Source organism: Coniophora puteana (assembly GCF_000271625.1).
Source record: "Coniophora puteana RWD-64-598 SS2 unplaced genomic scaffold CONPUscaffold_6, whole genome shotgun sequence".
NCBI classification, from domain to species: Eukaryota; Fungi; Basidiomycota; class Agaricomycetes; order Boletales; family Coniophoraceae; genus Coniophora; species Coniophora puteana.
In genome coordinates this window covers 588096-607740 of record NW_006913058.1, presented here as the reverse complement: position 1 = coordinate 607740, position 19645 = coordinate 588096, and the positions used below count along the sequence as shown (strand labels likewise).

Below are 19645 nucleotides of genomic sequence, written 5' to 3'. Positions count from 1 at the left end.
GTGTGGCTGTGCCTGATGGCTTTTCTTTGAATCATGTCTTTGTCTTTCATCATCGTCGACGGCCCCACGCCAGTAGAAATCAAACCCAATATTCCACGGCAACAACAGCACCCTTATTTTTAGAATGAGGCGTCCTTCATTCTTTGGTAACTTGCATCCCTGGTTGCCGCGGTACCCCTTCTGGCCTTTTGTATCTCATCCATCCTTGACGCCTTCTACGGATTTACAGCGCTTGCAAGGATTCTTGTTAACCTCTATTGTCCGAGTTTGGCTTGCTAAACAGCAAGCTCTGTACAGCATGATACAGGACACTGGTATATAATCTCTTCGGCTCCCGAGGATGCTTTGTTCCCCTAACTGTGCTCCCTGGCCTGGAGTCAAAAACCCCTCGAATCCCTCTCGATCATTCACTTCATTGTATCTCTACTATGGCGGCAGTTCGACCTACCATCGAAATACCGCAGCGATCATACGTTGCCGAAGCAAGCTCCCCGACTAGCTCTATCACACTTCTAAACGACGACCCTTATTTGTATGATAAGTATGACCTGCTGTATGCGAGCACAAAGTGCACCTTCAATCCGCAGGCCTCTGAGTTTGTTCCATCAAATACCCCTCTTGCCCATATTTCGCAGCACATCCCATCAAAGCATCCCCTTTCATGTCCAGACTTCCCATCAGGGTTTCGGCCGGAATGGTATGCAGCGTTCGAAGCTGGAATACAAGCACCACTCGAAGAGATCACTCAGCAGGATCACTTATCCAGTGTGCTCTCGCACGAGTACACTTGGAACGCCACCTCGCTCAAGACCCTCGCGCAGCATTTCCTCTGGATGGCCTCCGAGGACATTGACTCGCAATCTGGCGCACGCGCGGCTGTGTTTGCGAAGATGTTTGCAGACAAGCTGGGCCAGACCTCGATCTGGGACTCGAGCTGCTTTTTGCATAATCTACGTGATGTCACCTGTGCCGCGGTGAAGATGGTTTGGGATCCTGTGCGTAGTATTCGTCCATGTTTCGTTATTACAGCTTACACCTGACCGACTTGGACTTTCTGGAACTCAGACTGATCTCCGCTGCATCGCCCACCCCCAGAACACCAGCCTCGCATACGTGACGAGTGCAACGACACTCCTTTCCTTCCTCGGAGCGCTCTACAACGAAGATCTACTCGAGCGCAAATGCGTACTCGGTCTGCTCACGCTCGTTCTGCAGCACACATATACCTTCGAATACGTCTGCGGAATGCACGCGCTCGTCGCCCACGCGGGCCCACGCCTCTGGCGCTTTGCGGGAAGTGGCAAGACGATGCGCGACTTTGCCACGGCGCTGGGCCAGCGCGTGAGCTCAATGGACAAGTCTGCGAGTTTACTGGGCGGCATGTGTGGTCAGGCACAGATCAGACCGTGGTCGTCTGTGCGTTGTTTTGATCATAGACCTCTGTGATGAGTATGTACTGACCTCAAACAACACAGGATATGTGTCGCACGATCGCCGAATGGCAAAAAGAGAGAATTGCTTCCACTAAACCCACTTCACCTTGGACTGCTCTCTCACAAGACATTTTGTTGTAGTCGTCAATTATTCGCATATATTGTATCACCGTGCGTAGTCGTCGATCGGCTGGATTCTGCAGTGTATTTCCTCTCATAGTATCTATTTTCATTGTATATATACTATGATATCATGATCTATTGAACACACAGCAATGCTGCTATTCTAAACACGGTATTACTTAGGCCCGCGAGTAGTCACAGAACGCAAGCCGAGAATAACGTACTCGAACGAGAAGAATCAGCGTAACATGCAAGATTTCAAGAGTGAGGATGACTTGATGTCATCAATGCGCCGAAAGTCACAAAGTTTCGTCCAACAGGTTATAAGCTATGGTACTGGCTATATGCGTGGATAATATAAGTCCGCTCTCCGTAATATCCGAGTCCATCCAGTCGAGGTTTTTTTGTTCGAGAGTTCCTATGCGTTCGTAGACTTCGGAATGTGTTCCCGGGCCCATGCGGCTGTGTCCACTGTCGCGTTCAATAACGGGTCGAGAGGAGGAAGTTCCCATGACGTCGAGCGACTGGGGTCGACGTGTGCGTTCGCTGCAGAGTGCCCTATGTTGCCGTCTGGTCCTGCGCGCGCCGCGGTGGCCTGTGTGGAAAGCGCAGCGAGAGAGAGGTACGTGTGATATGGGTCTACGAAGAATGTGGTAAGTCAGCGATGTGAATGGTGGGAGAGAATGGGATATCGAACCAGGATGCTCTTTTGGTGCCTTGGCTATCCCACCAAACTTGTGCTGGCACGAGCCAATAAACGAACGAAGTGCATCTTCGTCTACGAGAGTGCCGACGCCCAGTATCTGTAATTACCGTTACCACGAGGTTAGTTCTGTGTTGTGCTTTGAAAAATGTTGAGACCCACATTTAGTGATGCGCCGCACCAGAAGCAATAGCACGCATCGGCAGCCTTGTTCGTCCGCCCGACAAATCCGCCCGAAATATCCTGCTTCTGGACTAGCCAACGTATTGTCTGCTTGCGCTCCGTCGGTGATATTCGATCGCCTCTCCCGGAGAGATGAAGAGCCGACAGCGCGCAGTAGGTGGTTCCACCTAAGGGCAACGCCTTCAGTAAGCCCGCTAGGACAAGTAAGGATCTCCCTTACCTTGCGCTTCACAAAACGGAAATTGGCCATAGCCACCTTCATACGTCTTGTGCACTGTTAGGATATGATCAAGCTCGAAGCTTGCAACTCACTCGACATGAGCGCATGAACTCGACGGACTGATCAATGTTGATGGTTGACCAGTTATCCAGCATATTTGCGATCGCAAACGCACAATACACCGTCCGCAGATCTGTGTCGCCACCGTACGGCTCTGTCGAGAAGCTGAATGGTCCAGCATCAGTGACACACTTCAAGGTTTGCGACACAGTACCCCACCTGCCATCTTCACGCTGACATACCCCAAGGAGTTGCGCAATCCCTGTACGATCTAAACGCGTGAAGTCGTCGCGTAGGATCGCGAGCGTGAGGAGAGCAGTGTAGGTGACAATTAACTGAGGCACATTGCCCTCGGTGGAGTCCTCTTTCTTGAAAGGTCAGTTCAGCTAAAGAGACGCGTCGGCAAGGTTCACGACGGACGCACTATACTGCTCATGTATGGGCCAGGCTTGAATCCTGCGCCGTATGGACCACCTGCACATGGGGACAGAGATAAGATGTTAGAATGCGTATCACAGAGATAAAGTCATGTTATGAGGAGGCCAAGAAGGACGGTACGCACAAACTTGCTGCTCCCAGATCCACTCGCGCCATGATTCGCGGTCATCTTGCTTTGTCTTATCCAAGAGCTGGTTCAAGAGGTCAAGTGAACCTATGCAGTAGAACGCCAATGCTAGCCTGATATAGTCAACCGATAGCATTTAGCCTGTCGTGTGCTCAGTTGAGAGTGCACATAACACGCACTTGGAGGGGTCGATGTCGACCTGGCTACCCGGCAGGCCCACAAGACAGCGCTTGCAGTGGGTTCCGTGGCCGAACCTGGTGAACGGGGGGAGATCACCTGGTGGAGGAGACATGGCAGAAGGAGGTGATTGATAGGGAGGGAGTTATCAAGTGCAAGAGAGGACAGTGAACTGGGTATGGTAAATGAATGACTGGCCATGCTAACGTTCACGCTCTGATGGCATATGTATGGTCTGCCACCGATACAAGCCTCGAACCGAAGTGTGAAGCGCTCGCGCAATGACCTCAACACAGGGGGCGATCGTGCCAGCGCACGTACCGAACAATATAGGTGCTCATGTGTCCATACGTCTGTCGAGTAAAATTGATTGAGGGAACACCTTTCACGTCATACACATCAGGAGGATTACGTCTGCCATTTTACGTGAACGCCCATCGTCGCTAATCGTCGTCGACGTCCAAGTCGCCTTCGATCCCCGCACCTTCTCCCATGTCGTCAAACTCGACATCGTTCGCGGTTTGTTGCCAGTAATCCTGTTCTTCTTCTACATAGACCTCCGCCTCGTGGGCAAGCGCGTTACCAAACCTTCTACCGTCACCGGCAGAGGGCGGAGGCGCCTGCTGTCCCACACCCCGTCCATCAAGTGAACTGCTCACAGCACCTAATATGTCCTCCATCTGGCCACCTAGCCGATCCTCGAGTTCCTCGACAATCTATACAGCGCAATGAGCCATGCACGTTTCAGAAGTTCATGCCGATGATAAAGGACGTACAACGTAGAGCTCAACCGGCTCTGTCGGAGCGAGATTAACAATCTGAAGTTTCTCTGCCTTGGTCAAGTCGTACGACGCCAAGTTGTTGACCAATCGCTGGATGCCCGCATCCGACTGTTGACGTGTGGGTTGATAATCAGCGGACAAGTACTGTATGCCCTAGGGACGAGAGTCACTACACAGTGCTGTCACATGAAATTCAAGGGCTCCGTACCTCTAGCTCGATGGTGCGCAAATTTTCGAGGACTTCGTCCGCATTGGGGTCATGATGGGTATGTCCCGCATCCTCCTCCTTTTTGATACGGACGGCCGTTTTTGTGCGGGCGATATGCTCTGCCTCAAGCTCGCGAAGCAAGGTCAAGACCTCATAATTTGACAGAAAAGCAGATCGTGCTTTTATGATCTATCTAATTGTAAAAGATGGTGAAATGAAACGAAAATGATGAAAGAGAACAACTGACCTCCATGAGTTCATAACCAATGCAGTTCGGTTAAGATGACTTCGGAATGGGAGGAGAGTGGCTGGGCCGATTAGCGCGCGGGCGACGAATGCCTTTTTGGGGTTAGGGTCAGGACATATCGTGGCTAGCAAATAGCAGACAACAGGCCGATATACATACTCCTCCCAACCTCAGACGCCGGAAAACCACACATAGCAAATCAAGAAGCTCTTTTCCAGTGAGCACAAATCCCTGCACACCTTTCCAATTATCTCAGTATTTGACGGGTTTTAGGCCAGAACTCTGCGCCTCACAAGACAATGAATCGGCCAGGTGTGTCTGACCCAGCGTATTGTGAAACGCACTTGGTAGACGTCTCACAGGTCAACCACAACGAGCAGGAAGTCTCGCCCCTCCAGGCAGCCTCGCCTCCCAGTTCCGCTCACCATATCCCACATCCCAGTTCTCGATGCCACAACGGAGTTATCCATCACCAGGCATACAGCCGCAAAACACGCATCGCGCCTCCGCACAACCACAATCCCCTTTCATGCCGACGCGCACACAGGGACAGGCAGGCGGGTACCCTTTCAATCAAGTCGCGGGTCCGCCAGGACAGAATGGTTCGCAACTATCTCCTCTTAGCTGATGCAGATCCGACGTTCAACTGCTAGGTCCTCCACCCTCTGCTTCAGCAACGAGCGACGTAGGCTTCGATCCAAGCGACTTCCCAGCACTTGGGTCACTATCTGCAAGCAACCAGCCAAATGCATCGAATCAGAACAACTCGGGGGGAAACGGCGCGACCCCAGGTGCCGGCGCGACGCCGACGAGCTATGCCAGCCAGGCAGGTCAGAGCGGCTCGGCGGTCCCGCCTGGTGGGCAGCAGGGCCGAGATTTCGGTCCTGAGGATTTTCCAGCACTGGGAGGCTCACAACCTACTCAGCAGCTAGGTGGTGGCGTGCAAGGCCAAGGACAACCCCCGAATCCGGCACAGGCATCCGAATCACAGAATATGTTACATCCACCGGGACTGAATGGCTTTAATGACCAGCATCGGACGAGTCTGTTAGGCTCGCTGAACATTGGCACACAACAGGTGGTCGGTGGAGTGTCGCCATCTACGCAACAGCCAGGTACGCCGGGCATGCTCAATCTCCGTGGCATACACCCTGGATTTTCGTCGCAAGAAATTGAAAAACCAAGGGTGAGTTTGGGGTTTTTGCTTCTACGTGGCAGTGTGTCTACATCGTCATTGGGGCACCATAATATGAGAACTCAGTGCATCACGGGGCAACTTCCCTGGTCACACTCGTTTCTCCTTCCTTTTTATCGACGCCCATGGCGAATCCCATGCCATTTTTATTATTGAACCTAACTTGAGGGTCGTATTCCGCCGAGCTACATCTGATGGGTGTCTTTTACAGTCAAATGGGGCACTAACACCAGGCGCTGGTCATACACCAAACCCCGTCTCTGGTCAGCCACAATCAGTACAGGCCCAGACGACACCAGTGTCTGCACAACCTCCACAGGGGCAAAACCCCGGGCAAATTCAACAGCAGATGCAATCGCAACAACAGCCTCAGCAACATTTAAATGCGCCTCCGGGTGTCTCATTACCAGGATCGGGGACATATGTCCCCAACGGCGGCCAGCATCCCATACAGCAGCAGCAACAACAACAGGCTCTGCCCAGTATACACCCACAACAGCAGCAACAGGAAGTGCCTCCACATGCTCAGAACGTGCACACGCCGGGGCAGATACAGCAACATCCAGAGACACCTGCACAGCAGGTGCTCATGTCGGCAGCAGACCGATGGGGGCTCCTCGGGCTCATTGCGATGATTAAGAACGCGGCTATCGACGCGGATGGTGGTCTCAGTAGCGTAGGCACGGACCTCGGTGCGGTGGGGCTTGACATGGGCTACGAAGGGTCCGTCCATCTTACCTTAGCATATAGCGGCATGCAGTGAATCTGACATTCGGGAATAAATGCACCGCTTGTGCACTATGCCTCGCCTGGTTATTTTGCAGTAACTTGTACTCAACGTTCATCACGCCGTGGGCAGACCAATCCGCAGCTCACACTGTAGAACCGGACTTTCACCTGCCGTCGTGCTATAACGTCCAGCCGCCGCCGCCGGGGCCGAGTAAAGCGGCTGCGTTCAGCGATGAGACGCTCTTCTTCATGTTTTACTCGAGTCCGCGAGACGCGCTGCAGGAAGTCGCGGCTCAGGAACTGTACGTCTCCCTTTCTTCACACCTTCTGTTCTTCCCTCTCAGAGTTTCCGCCTTTGTTTGAATTTGCTGCTTTCGCGTACCGACCACTCACATAAAATATCTTTCAGATGGAATCGCAACTGGAGATACCACAAGGATCTCCGGATCTGGATAACCAAAGAGAGCGGCTCCGCGCCTTCGTCCAAGATCCCCGGCGGTGAGGCAGGCACGTACACGTGGTGGGATCCCGAATCGTGGTGCAAAGAGCGCAAGGAGATGAACGTCCGGTACGCGGACCTCGAGGAGAAAACCGTCCCCGCATTCGCCATGGGGCCCGGGCTCGTCCCCGCACAGGGTGGCCAGGGCCATTTGCCCAACGCTGGCCAGCAACAACAGCAGCAGCAGGGCCTCGGTGCCCAGCAACGTCTGCAGCAGATGGCTGTCGCAGGCGGCATATAAGGACTTGGAGTAACGCCTCTTCGCGAGAAGGCGTAGTGAACGTTCCTTAACCAGAGTAGTTTTCTGTTTGCCTTTTTCTCTCTCACTCAAGCTCAAGACGCATATCATCAATGTTTGCCTGTCGCGTTTCACGCACGGATGCGATGTTTGTATCTCTAATCACCCGCCTCCCCATTTCATTATTCTTCCACATAATGTGATCAGATCATATTATTTGATGACACCTAAATCCATCCGTTTTATGGAAGTACAAAGAATGCGTGAAAGACACCACCCCATGCTACCCCGTTGCGAGTGAGGAAAGATATTGAAAAGAATGGGCATCCAGAAAAGATGGAGATTTGCGACAAAATGGGAACCCCGCATCTAATAAACTAAGCGGGACACCGTATGATCACAGCACATCCCTAGCTCTTCATAGTAACAGGTCATCACCGCCCGAATTGCCGCCACTCGCAGAGCTGCCTCCGCCCATGTTACCAAAGTTGCCGAATCCGCCCATGCCTCCAGCATGAGGTTTCGATTGCTGACCCGAAGACCAGATGGCTGCCTGTGTCTTCTCCTTCTCGAGGTCCTTCATTGACTTGGCGGGAGTCGAACCTTTGCCTGCACCATTGGACGCGGACGGGCCAAGCGACATTGACCATAAATCGTCGAAGTTCGAAGTTGGTTTAGGCGCCGGCGAGGCGGCTGCGGAGCCAGAGCCCATGGACATGCCAGAGCCGGGAGCACGCGCAGGAGTAGGACGTGAGGCGGCCATAACGGGCGTGCCAGCAGCGGGGGAGCCGGCGAAGGACTGGCGGTTGGAAGCAGGGGAGAGTATGCCGAAAGAACCGGCGCCGGCACTTGCGGGCGGAGAGGTTGGGGTCGCGACGCCCATGCCACCGCCCATGCCCATACCCATGCTACCTATACCCGCATTGCCCATTCCTCCCATGCTCATACTACCAGGGCGTTGATGCGTTTGTGCTTGATTTGCTTGAGCAGGTGCAGAGTTAAGCATCTCGAAGATGTTCAACTTTGGGGCGGTCGCGGTGGATGCGGGAGAGGCGGCCGTGGCAGTCGGTGAGGTCGGTGCCGCTTGGAAATCGTTGAAATCATCGTCTGGGGAAACTGAGTCAATGGGCCGTTGAGCTGTTGGGTAAACATACCATCCGCGGTGGCAGTCAAGGGAGCCGAAATCGCATTCGAAGCAGGTGGCGCTGGTGCTGGCGCGGGCTCGTCATCAAACCCACCCAGCAGGTCGACCTCGGGCTCCTTGGGCTTCGATGAACGCGCCGGAGGTTGAGCAGCCGACGACGCCGAGCGATTGCCAGAGCGTGGGTTTATGCGCTGCGAGGTCGAGGTAGAGCGACGAACAACTGTCTCGTCGTCGCCAGCGGTGTACTCCTCAAAGTCCCTGCGGTTGCTGCTGTCGCGGAAGCCGCCAGAGCTTGAAGAACGCGAGTTTGCATAATAGTCTAAAATCCATTGAGCTAGTCGGCCTATTAGCTTGTTAGACGACAACATACCATTGCTGCTCGACCCGCTCATACGGTCTCCGTAGTAGCTGCCTCCTCCAGAGCTGCTGCCACCACCTGGATGTCCGAGACTGTCGCTACCAAAGCCACCGTAGCGGCTACCGCCGGAGGTGAAACTCATGGGGTCATTGCCAGTACCAACGTATTTGTGACGGTTCTGTTTGGCTTTTCTACGTTCTGTACGGATCAAGTCGACGTCAGAAAGGAGCTCAACCAGCTCCCGTGCGCGGTTGCGCACTGTGCAGCACGGTCAGCAAGGCCAGGAACTAGATGAGCGCATGCAGGGCGGGCGTACCGTTCAAACCCTCGTCTTTCCCCTTGTCGTCGATGTAGTGGAAGTTCCTAAGCATCTTGAGGGTAGATATATGCGAGCGAGCATCATCGACGACGCGCTCACTACCGTGTTTGATGAGGTATTCAAGGAGTTGAAGAGCCTATAGAACATAAGAGGGATAAGCCAATCACATTAGACAGTGCACGGACCTTATAAATTTGCCTCCACTGGCGCGCTTCCTTCTCCATGAAACTTGCATATATGCATGGCATAATCTCATTAAAGTTTTGGCTGTATCCACATGTCAAAACTTGTCAGATTCCACGATCTTGAACAGCTCTCACAAGTTGAATGTCCTGCATAGAGGTTCAGAAAACACGTGTGTTACAGGTTTTTTGGGGGGAACTCACCCTTGCGCAATGTCTTGCATGAGAGTAGAACTCGCTCCCCTGTATAGCACATTGACTCAGCGAGCGTCGGACAATGGCATGATACTAACCATGGATCGTCGTTAGTAGCTTCCTTGACCTTTGCTTCCATCTCGCTGACGTTGAGGATAACATTTTTTGCCTAGGGCGTTGTTGGAATTCAAGGGATGAGTTGGCGTGGGCGAAAGGGTGCGTACCTGGTTGTAGTACGACTTTAAGTCGTATACGGTGAGGTTTGAGAGCGTACTGGTCAAGTTGTCGAAACGGTCCATAGCTGGATGATGGTGGCGAGGGGGCGAACGGCTGACGGGCGGACGACGCGGTGACGACGCGGGCTGGTGGATCTGGCACTGAGATGCAGGGTGGGTGCACTGCCAGCTGCGGCCAGCCAGGCAACCACGCGCTCACAGGCGCTCACACAAACCCCGACTGACACACAGGTGGCTGGGCCCTAACCCTAATGGCGTTTCTCTGCCCGATATAGCGTTCTCTGATGACAGCGTTATCTTGCCGAGCCACTTTGGCCACGTTGGTGGCTCGCTCATATCGCCGTCCACTGCCGCCCGCCAGGCTACAAAGCCTACAACGAGCCATCAGGGGCCACAAGACCATCAACGATTTGACAAGTGAACATCGTAAACATAGCTCTCTGCAACCGATCCCGCCGGGCTGTACATATGTCTTACTCACTCGATTCATAATAGACCCCGCAAGCGCCTTTATTTATCTTGCGCCCTCATCTCGTTCTCAACCCCGCGCGTTGTTCTCCGTGAGTATTTATGGGCGCTTGCCGTCATCCAAAAATACAGAGACGTGCTAATCTTACTGTAGATTATTGATTAGGGCTGCTCCGCCATCCGAGCACCGAGAGATCGACGGGTTCGCCAACCTCGGTGGATGAAGCGGTAGCAAGTTCCTTACTGGCCATTGATTCTCTTTGACCTTCACCTCTTCACCGACAATGTACGTCTATCTCACTCCATCATCCGCCGTTAACATGATGCCAACATTTCGTCAGTGACTGTTGTCGTTAAGTTATGTTTTCGCTGCTTGGACGCATCCGGAGCCTTTCAGGCGGCAAGCCGCCCGCCGATCTACAGACGCGCAATTTAGGAGCTCCCGAGCCAGATACTTTCCTTGGTCTACCAGCATCGGCGCCTGCACCTAGAAGTGCGTTTGATCTCAACGTAAATGCGTCACCACCCCTTCCGCCGGATCGTAGAATACTCGAGAACCCCAGTCAATACATCACCACGGAGGATGTTGCCATCGAACGCCCTGGTCCGCGCAAGCTCTCCCCCAGCACGCGTCGCTACTCTTTTGATAGTGGCGGCAGGAACACAAGTCATCGAACTCCCTCGAAACCTCGCCAGGCTATTCCAGTGACGCAGCCCGAGTCGGATGAGCCTGGTCCCTCGGGCATCCCACTCAAAGTACTAGACACTAACTTATCGCCGTTATCACCTCCGCCAGTTTCCTCTGGCACGTTTGGCCGGAGGTCGCGCCGGCCAGTTACAGCACCGGTGGATACAACACCCGAATCTTCCTCTGCTCCTTCTCGCCGTGGAACATTCGAGCTCTCTGACTCGTCGGGGCCGCGAAGGCGCAGCCATAGATATAGCAAGCCACCGTGCAAGGGAGGGAGTGCAGACTCTCCTATTTCTCCTATTTCACCGTCTGGCAAGACCACGGCATCGGCACCAACACCACAGATTGGGCACAGCCCTGCGCTGGCCGACATGACGTCTGATGTCTCGCAAGATCAGAACATGGGCAGTATACAGTCATCGCCCACTAGCACCATCGCTTCGAAACACCCAGCACGAACGAAGTCAAGGCGGAAATACATCCTTGGATCTTTTTTGCATCGTTCCGTCTCGCATGTACCGGAGAGCTCAGATACACGATTGCAAACTCCGGGTACATTTGGGTACCCAACGCCACCTGTCCCGAGCGAAAGTCAAGGAAGTTACATGTTTCCCAGATTCGCGTCGTCGCCAACCGACTCTTTTCCAACGCGAGAGAGTGAAGGAGAGTCGAGTGGATGCAACACCAACACCGAGTCGCGACAGACGACAGCAGACACAGATCCAATAAACTTCAGGACGCCAGCCTTGTTCGATGATAGGATAGAGACGTTTCCCAGGCGCATTAGGGCTCGAAGACAAGACAGACGAGGTAGACTGAAACCGACATTATCAACGCCGCCAGATTCGGGGAGTGCCGCCCGCCGCCACAATACCTGGCCGCGAGTACATTTCGAGGATGATGCAGATGAACAACGTTTAGAGGGTGGCGAGGTTTCACGTAGCAAGACAATTCCAGAGAGATCACGGCAAGAAAGGATATCAGAGGGAGAATGCACTACGGATCGTTCATCGTTCGATCGATTGCGGCGAGGCCATTATGGCCGTTCGCCAAAGCTTTCTCGAGCGCGGCTGGGTCCAGCGTTGTTTGAAGAGCAACCAGAATGTGACAACTCAGAGGTGACGTCGGGTGACGCGCCGGAGTGCGAATGCGAGAGCCCGGAGAGTCCGGGGGCCGACATAGGACCTTCCTTTTCGAGACGGGTGACCGTATCACCATCAATTTCTGGGTCTCCTTCTCCCTCCTCTCCCGAAAAGCACTCAGACATTCTCTCAACCCAGCCCTCGGCCTTCCAAGGTACGTGGCAGCTCCAGCTGGCAGTCTTTCTTCGGCCAGATGGCCCTTTCCAGGAAAGAAGACGGAGGATTGACATATATTTTGGATTGTTTCCATGCAGACGCCGAGGCAGATACCCATTTCGCTCCTTTAGCCAGGCCGCTCAGTGATAGTCGTGGCTGGACCGCTCCTCAGTCGTTTGACCACGGTGGAATGAGCCGTGCGACTCAGAATGCACAACTAGATCCTGATCGTCCGGGATCGATTGTACAGTGCCCTGGCTCGCCGTCCAGATCTTTGAGGCCGAGCGGTGCGACCTCTGCGACCTCTTTCTCTTCGGCGACCCAGCATTCAGCAAGGTCTCAACCCTCTCGCGAATCCTCTTTGCTGTCTGCAACGCCCACAAAACGGAGCAGCCTCAGCCGTCATGCCAGCAATGCAGGAGCCCGTAGCAGGGTGGGTCCCGAGACTCCGATAGGTTCACCGCGACGTCTTAGCGACAAGAGCAAAGGGAAACGCAAAGCAGAAGACGTTGATATCACCCCTCGCGACCTGAAGAAGGATGCTGGGCAACACACGACATTCTTGATCCCAGAAGAAGGACGTTGTAAGTGCCGAATTCATCCCATTACGTAAAATACCCCAGCACGCTACTACCACGAGGCTAACGACAAGTCCCACAACAGCACTGCGGCTATCCGATTCCTCGCACGCGCCGTCCTCATATCACCGCAAGCGCGCACGATTGTCGACTTCATCGCCCAGTCCAACGCCCTCGCGTCCCTCGTCCGCGCAAGCGCAGAACAGCGGTGCTCAGCCAGCCCAGCGATACGATTCGTGGTCCAGCCGAACGAGTGCGCAGAGAGGCCGCACCGTACCCCCTTCCCCCCGCGCACCTTCGCGTGCTGCGTCCGCTCGCTCATCCCTACCCCCTGCCTCCATGGCGACGGCCCCCTCCACTCCGCGCCACCATCGCACCCTCTCGCAGGTTCGCCAGCACGAGCGGCCCCAGAGCCAGAGTTTCTCGCAAGTCTCGATACCCATCAGCGCGCTCGTCTCTCCGCATGCGCCCTCGATCGGCGCTCGCTCGACGAGGTACCACATGCACGATCCGCGCAAGCCACCGAAGAAGCTTCAGGACACACCGTGGACTCTCGCGCGTCCGACAGAGGACGATCCGGGCTCGCCCCGTCATGCATGGCTATTCTTTATTGGATTTATCTTGTTCCCGCTATGGTGGATCGCTGCGTTCTTGCCTGTCCCTCAGACGCGTACTGCTGGCGACTCTAGTGTCGAAAAGGCTGTTACTATTGATGATCCTCAGATCGAGCGCGGTAAGTCACATTTTATCGTCTACCTTAGAGAGATGGTTTGGCTAATCGTAAGTCGTTCTTGTTAGATGCGAAGCGGTGGCGGCTACGCTGTAGGATCATGTCTGTCGTGTCTGCCGTGACTTATATTCCTTTCATCATCCTTGTTGCGATTTTTGCTCGCCGGTGACATTACCTGTTGTTCTCTACTTGTTCGGCATAGATTGCATTGAACGCTTTGTCGCACACTTCCCTACTTTGCAGCTCGTCCGTCTCCCCATCCGTCTCGTCGAGCGTAGCCTCCCATACACCATACTTTACTCATCTCATTCATCCTTCTTGTTTCACCACATAAATAAGTTCACCTTTGGACTGGACTGACCCATACCATTCGTTTGAAACTTTCACTCTTTGGACTGATCTATCTATAGCAGGGTCTATGTTGTAGTTTTTGCCCAACCTTTACCTGCCCTTAGCGTACACTCGAGTAAATCTATGCATGTCTGCATCTATGCGCGTTGAGTTGCCCAATTGATTGAGCGTGGTCTGTAATAAGTTTGGTGACAATCATAGTAAACAACCACAACCTGAACATGGGCATGGGGACCTACAACGCGTGTCTCTCCATCTTAGCCCCTGCCTCTACCCTCCGTTCCTTTCCGCTTATTTCATGCTGGATAGCGCGCTACCATGACTACACCGGAGCCGATCGACGTCGACATGGATGAGCACGAACGCGAGCCGGACTTCCTGGACAGCGTCGAAGGCGAGATCTCGTTCTTCCGTTCGGTGTCGCGGGCGCGGCCCATCGGCGTACACAGGCACTTCCACGTTCTCGCCATTCGCAATGCCATCCTCAGGGATACGGGCCACCCGCTTAAGGTCGAGCGCATCTGGGAGAAGCTGCGCGAGTGCTATGACCTCGACGGGCTCGATGGATTCGTGCGTCACCTCTTCTCCCAGCCCGTCCTCCAGTTTCTGATATTACATGGCCATGTTCTACAGCACGTGAACGAAAGCGCATTCGAGTCTCCCTCGTCCTCGCACTCCAACAGCCCCCAACCGGGCGAGCGCGAGCGCGTCTCGCCCTCGGAGAACCTCTTCATCCACCCGCACTTCCACAAAGAGTACGCGCTTCCGCATGACGAGGCCCTCGAGGCAATCGTCGTCGAACGCCGCATGCGCGATACACCTTCCATCCCATCCTCGTCCCGCTCCGCCTCGCCGACGCCCCAGACGCCCGCGGCTACGGAGAAGGAAGCGGGCGGCGCTCCTACGCCTGCAGCAGGAGGCACGGGGCGCGGGAGAGGTGGGCGGCGCGGGAAAGGGCGCGGACGGGGTGCGGACAGGGCCAAGGGAAGAGTAGATATGGCGGGGCTTGTCGCAGGGGACAGCGACAGCAGCGCGCTTACCCAGGAGAGTGCGGACGAGGGTCCACCGGCGACGTCCAGGGGGAGCGCCACCGGTACGGATGGAACAGAATACGCGGAAGACGATGAACCTGAGGTACAGGAGGTGCAGCAGCCTGGTGCGTTCATCCACCTTGATGGCAATTCGAAACATCTCGGTTCACATATTCTTTTCTTGTAGCGGCGGGAAGTAACACCGGAAGAGGTAGAGGACGTGGAAGAGGACGCGGTGTATCATCTCGAGGCCGTGCCTCCTGGGCGGGCGGCCGAGGCGGCAAGAAACGCAAAAAATAATCTTATCACTCAAGATACGTTGTGCGTGTAAGTCATACAAACATATAACATTATGCTCTATAGTGCGAAGTTGTGATACAGGTGGCATGCGCAATTACTCTGTTACTACATCCATCGCTTCCTGAGGATTAGTCGCAGAGATAGCACCACCTTTCTGAGCCCGTCTCTCCGCGATGAAGGCGTCTATCTGGGCCTTGAGTTCGTGATCTGATTACTTAGGGTCAGGCAGGGTACCCAAAAGAATTGTAAAGAAGACGCATACCTGGTACTACGTCCTCTATAGACATAGGCACTCGATTGAATGGATCCTTGCTATCAGATAACAAATGTGATTTGATGGTGGAACGGTCTATGACTGCCTTTGAGGACGGAAGGATCACAGGGTCTCGCATGACGGTGAACATCAAAGGGTCTAACGCAGAGCATGTCAGCAAGAGAGTAGTAGGAACTGCAGTGATAGTTACCCAAGAACTCGTCGGGTACCTCGCCGAGATCCTCTTCAGCCTCCAGTGAAGCCTTCCTCTCTTCCACCTTGTTTATAAATGTCAACAACTGCTCAACTTCAGTGGATGATTTCAAAGCGTTCTTTGTGGCAACATCTGCTGCCCGCTCAAACCATTTCTTGCTGTAGCTCCGTCCATCTGCTGCAACTGCGCGCGCGAACTCATCCTGGTCGCTCAAGTTGAGATATATCTGGATGATGTCGCTAAGCAGATCCTTGGGTCTGAATCGGTACTTCTCCATGTCGTCCACCTTGAGATTGGAGCACTTGGGCCCAACGAGCGCCTCGAGGTTGTAGTCGAGCATGGCCGCGAGCTTGTCAACAATCTCAGGCATCATGAAGGGGGTCTTCGTCGAAGCGGTAAAGACGCGCAAGAGCTCAACCGTTGACTTGCCCAGAGTCGTGTAGCCGGAAGCGTGGCGCTCAAGCCCACGCAAGGCGCCCTCTCGATCACGTCTGTATTGCGCCGACTGCGCATTCCACGTCTGCTGGTCCCGCATTTCAACCTGGATGGTGCGGATTTGTGCCATCTCGCTGAGCGACTCGTCCATGAGATAGGTGACATCGTTGATCATGAGGTTAATAAAGCGGACGAATTTATCGACGTTTCTAAAGAATATTCAGCGAGTCTTCGGAAACAAGTAGCTTGATGCACAAACTTGGCCTCAATATCTAAAGCTTCACGGTGTGTTGGGTTGTCCCAAATAGCTTTCAGAATGTATGCAATGTTCCGTCTGCACAAGTTGAGTGATTGAAGGATCAAAGGAAAGCTGAAACCAACCGTGCATCTGATAGAAAGAAAACATAAGCAAATTTCTTGAGCTTACTGGAATAAAACGACACTCACTAAATTTGTCATAGAACTGTGAGCTCGCTCCGGTCTGCTCGACCTCTGTCGTTGATTCAGTTATTTTGCACACTGCCATCATGTTTTGACATACCGACGTAGAAGTGCATGAGAGCAGACATCAGGTGTTTCAAAGCCATAGGGTGTGAGTTCAGCAATCCCGACAGAATCCCATGCCTCTCGTGGCCGTAAGGCAGAACACCGTAGAATACCATCTTCAACAGTACGTTAAAAAGCGCTTTGCTAGTAGAATACAAGGGCGTACCTCATTGATCTTCGCCTTCAAGAACGGATTCTTGATATACCAAGTTGACGTAAGGAATGTCAGAGCGAAGATAATCAGCTCTGTTTTGCCGGACAAATCAAGGCTTTCGGGTGAATGGCTAAGAAGGCCGGGTCAGCAACGATGTCCAACTATCTGAACATAACACCGTACCGGACGACAAACAGCAAATAATCCACCACATCCTCAACAATATACTCGGGAAGCACGCGGAAGGACATAGGCACATCCTTCGGCAGAGGCAGCTGCACGGCTGTTCCTGGATGTTGCTTCCGAGGATCGACATTACGGATCAGCCACGTCGAAACGAAGTTAGTAAATCCAATGTATCTGAACACTAGCTCAGGGTCGAGTAGCTGGATGCGGAAAGCAAGCTGATGCGCTTGAATCTTCGCTTGTTCAGCTTTCACGGCGTTCAATGCATGCTCTGTCCGAGCTTGGAAAGGACTCTAAGCAACGTCAGCACTGACACTCGACGCCTGTAGAAATACAACTGAACTAACCCCTCGCCATGAACCATCGCCTTCCAGATATTCCATATGCCGCTGGAGATCATCGAGATGTTTGGCAAAATCTTCATATGTCTGGATCGTGCGAAGGTAGCCGTAATGGCTCAGTGCAATGCTAAGGTAGAAAATCTCAGAGATGAAGTTCGGTGCGGAGGCTGGCGAAAGTGTCAATTGAAGTACATATATAATAAATATTGGAGGTAAAAGTTCACCCTTGGGTTTGTTTTCCTCGACCCAGTGAGCCGCTTCCTCACTCGTTGCCTTGATGCGAGTCTCTTCTTTTAGGTCAACGCGATCGGATACTGCGTAGTAGAGAGGGTCGACGCGATCAATCTACATACGCATAAGTCCCTCATGATGACAGCCAACAATTGACATATACCTTCGTATAGCCTGCATCCATGAATGGTTCAGCAAAGCGTAGGAGCACACATTGTAGGTTCATCATGAAGCTGTCCGACGCTACGGTCTCAATCTCAACTTGCATACCGGCGCGCCTGACATTGAGATTGGCAGCTGCCGAGAAGTAGCGCAAAACTGCTTCGCGAGACTCAGACGACGCTCGCACAAACGCGTTGAAGATCTGGAATAGAGAGTTCTGGAGACTCTTGATTGTTCCCCGCAAGCTTGCATTGGAGGCGTCGACATCCTGCCTCGTCCGCTTAGTGGGCTCAGAAAAGTAGGTTTGTGCTATGGAAGGCTGATGTGCACGAGTCGTCAGCGACATGCCGCAACCAGACCTAAATCATACTCACCCATTCTCTACTGAAAACGCCAAGCCGACACAGCGGGCCCATCAAGGATACCTTCTCCAGGGTCGCCCCCGTTGCGGTAGGTGGACACCATTCCGGTAGGCGTGTAATCATGATGGCAATTGGCTTCACTGAAACGAGTGCCTCAAGTCCGCTCACGACGCCACGCCAGCTCGAGTCACCTCCAGCCAGGCCCTCTGGGCGTAACAGGGACTCGTGAAAGAGTAGACGCAAGACAACAGGTCCAATTACGTCATCAATTTCATTGTCCGGGGCGAATCGCCGCGCAAGGTCTTGCAAGAAGGTTTCAATATCGGATGCGAGGATGCTTGCTGTGTCGGATGAGGCAGAGGAGAGTGGGGCAGACAGCGCTGAGAGTGAAAGAAGAGGTCGGACGAGCTCGCTAGGTCCAACTTCTTTCCTGTCCAAAAAACGTGTTCATGAGTTGTGCAAACCATACTTCTGCGTCTAACTCACCCTTGGGGTTGAGGAAACATATCAGGCATCTGCAACGTAAGACCCGTGTAGCTGATCACAAGATCGCGCAGTTTGTCAAGCAAGCTGAGTGCTTTCTGCGTGTCATCTACAGGGTTCTGCCGCAGTTAGTACCGATGTCTTCAATGACTTATGACGCCAGTATTTACCTTGCCCAAGATATTTCTTCTAGCCCCATTGATGCGCTTCCAGCATCCAACCAGGTATTCGAAGACGGATTGATCCGCGGGCAGCGATGCAAGAACGGAAACGTAGTCGAGATCATCTCTGAGCTGAGTTTAGTAATCCATGACAAAGCCAGAGAAGATTGCAACATACGACATGGCCTGAGGATCAAGCTCGAGTCGCGAGATTAGTAACCTGTCAATTATCTCGCCACTCAGACGAATAGATCCAGTAGAAGCTAGAAGCGGCTTATTAGGAATAAGCCCACAAAAAAACACAGTATCACCTACAGGTATTCTCTGCGGCCAGCTCTGTCTGTAAACCCTTTAACCACACAATGTTATACCCACTACTCTCAGCTACAGAACGCTACAATAAGATGGATCAGACGTCGTTCGGGCAGCTATCCCAGGAGCTCACATTCAGGGTAACATTAAGGATCTGAGTAATAGTCTCATCCTCCCAGACCGAGAATTCCACCTTTCGTGGAGTGTTTGCAGCAGGCTTCTTCCTCATCGGTATAGGTGAAGGAGCTGGGGATGGTGATGCCATGGGCTTCGGCTTTGATTGGGATACCTGGGGCCTCTGTACGGGAGTAGGGGCTGGCGATGGTGCCTGTGGTGGTGTTGAGGATGTTGACGCACTTCCGCTGGTTGACGCAGCAGCCTGCAACTTGGCCAATCGCTTGGCACGGATCTGGAAGAGTGAAGTATGAGAAACAATCGTTGCATTGGCCTGATTTCGCGTACGCGGTCAGCGTCCTCCTTTGGGTCATTCATAAGTACGATCTGAGAGTGCGAGGTTGAAAGCGCGAACTGTCCTTGTGCACGTCGAACGTCAAAGTCCCCC

The 19645-nt window shown here is 53.4% G+C and overlaps 8 protein-coding genes across 8 annotated transcripts; 4 read left to right on the top strand and 4 right to left on the bottom strand.

Moving 5' to 3' along the window:
- Positions 1-428: 428 nt before the first annotated feature.
- Positions 429-1574, top strand: CONPUDRAFT_72901 (uncharacterized protein; the record flags this gene model as incomplete). The annotated part of the gene is made up of 3 exons (XM_007770105.1): positions 429-995; positions 1030-1416; positions 1476-1574. 3 exons carry the CDS (start codon positions 429-431, stop codon positions 1572-1574), a joined length of 1053 nt encoding a protein of 350 aa, XP_007768295.1.
- A 223-nt stretch (positions 1575-1797) lies between these two features.
- On the bottom strand, positions 1798-3631 carry CONPUDRAFT_104254 (terpenoid cyclases protein prenyltransferase). Its single transcript, XM_007770316.1, has 9 exons — positions 3467-3631; positions 3285-3400; positions 3147-3196; positions 2942-3090; positions 2755-2887; positions 2663-2708; positions 2422-2609; positions 2254-2359; positions 1798-2195 (listed from the first exon to the last, which is right to left on the bottom strand). The coding sequence occupies exons 1-9, from the start codon at positions 3577-3579 to the stop codon at positions 1975-1977; spliced, it is 1122 nt and encodes a 373-aa protein (XP_007768506.1). The 5' UTR covers positions 3580-3631; the 3' UTR covers positions 1798-1974.
- A 193-nt stretch (positions 3632-3824) lies between these two features.
- On the bottom strand, positions 3825-4745 carry CONPUDRAFT_165304 (uncharacterized protein). Its single transcript, XM_007770315.1, has 4 exons — positions 4702-4745; positions 4455-4643; positions 4241-4399; positions 3825-4180 (listed from the first exon to the last, which is right to left on the bottom strand). Exons 1-4 carry the CDS (start codon positions 4705-4707, stop codon positions 3908-3910), a joined length of 627 nt encoding a protein of 208 aa, XP_007768505.1. The 5' UTR covers positions 4708-4745; the 3' UTR covers positions 3825-3907.
- Positions 4746-4879: 134 nt separating this feature from the next.
- CONPUDRAFT_124008 (uncharacterized protein) lies at positions 4880-7595 on the top strand. The gene is made up of 7 exons (XM_007770314.1): positions 4880-4918; positions 4975-5013; positions 5064-5303; positions 5355-5887; positions 6108-6619; positions 6721-6927; positions 7035-7595. Exons 2-7 carry the CDS (start codon positions 5001-5003, stop codon positions 7363-7365), a joined length of 1836 nt encoding a protein of 611 aa, XP_007768504.1. The 5' UTR covers positions 4880-4918; positions 4975-5000; the 3' UTR covers positions 7366-7595.
- A 185-nt stretch (positions 7596-7780) lies between these two features.
- Positions 7781-9859, bottom strand: CONPUDRAFT_56043 (ENTH-domain-containing protein; the record flags this gene model as incomplete). The annotated part of the gene is made up of 9 exons (XM_007770053.1): positions 7781-8478; positions 8517-8797; positions 8873-9122; positions 9181-9319; positions 9369-9450; positions 9504-9515; positions 9570-9608; positions 9659-9729; positions 9785-9859. 9 exons carry the CDS (start codon positions 9857-9859, stop codon positions 7781-7783), a joined length of 1647 nt encoding a protein of 548 aa, XP_007768243.1.
- Positions 9860-11901: 2042 nt separating this feature from the next.
- CONPUDRAFT_82144 (uncharacterized protein) lies at positions 11902-14001 on the top strand. Its single transcript, XM_007770313.1, has 4 exons — positions 11902-12251; positions 12352-12837; positions 12917-13564; positions 13630-14001. The coding sequence occupies exons 2-4, from the start codon at positions 12444-12446 to the stop codon at positions 13728-13730; spliced, it is 1143 nt and encodes a 380-aa protein (XP_007768503.1). The 5' UTR covers positions 11902-12251; positions 12352-12443; the 3' UTR covers positions 13731-14001.
- Positions 14002-14272: 271 nt separating this feature from the next.
- Positions 14273-15055, top strand: CONPUDRAFT_33822 (uncharacterized protein; the record flags this gene model as incomplete). The annotated part of the gene is made up of 2 exons (XM_007769992.1): positions 14273-14482; positions 14546-15055. Coding segments are annotated over 2 exons (720 nt in total), but the record flags the coding sequence as incomplete, so codon positions are not given.
- A 282-nt stretch (positions 15056-15337) lies between these two features.
- On the bottom strand, positions 15338-19312 carry CONPUDRAFT_55967 (uncharacterized protein; the record flags this gene model as incomplete). Its single annotated transcript, XM_007770043.1, has 17 exons — positions 15338-15450; positions 15506-15655; positions 15708-16354; positions 16405-16479; positions 16589-16637; positions 16687-16807; positions 16858-16975; positions 17029-17324; positions 17379-17539; positions 17597-17717; positions 17767-18084; positions 18140-18557; positions 18614-18729; positions 18781-18898; positions 18950-19034; positions 19087-19165; positions 19217-19312. 17 exons carry the CDS (start codon positions 19310-19312, stop codon positions 15338-15340), a joined length of 3081 nt encoding a protein of 1026 aa, XP_007768233.1.
- Positions 19313-19645: the final 333 nt, after the last annotated feature.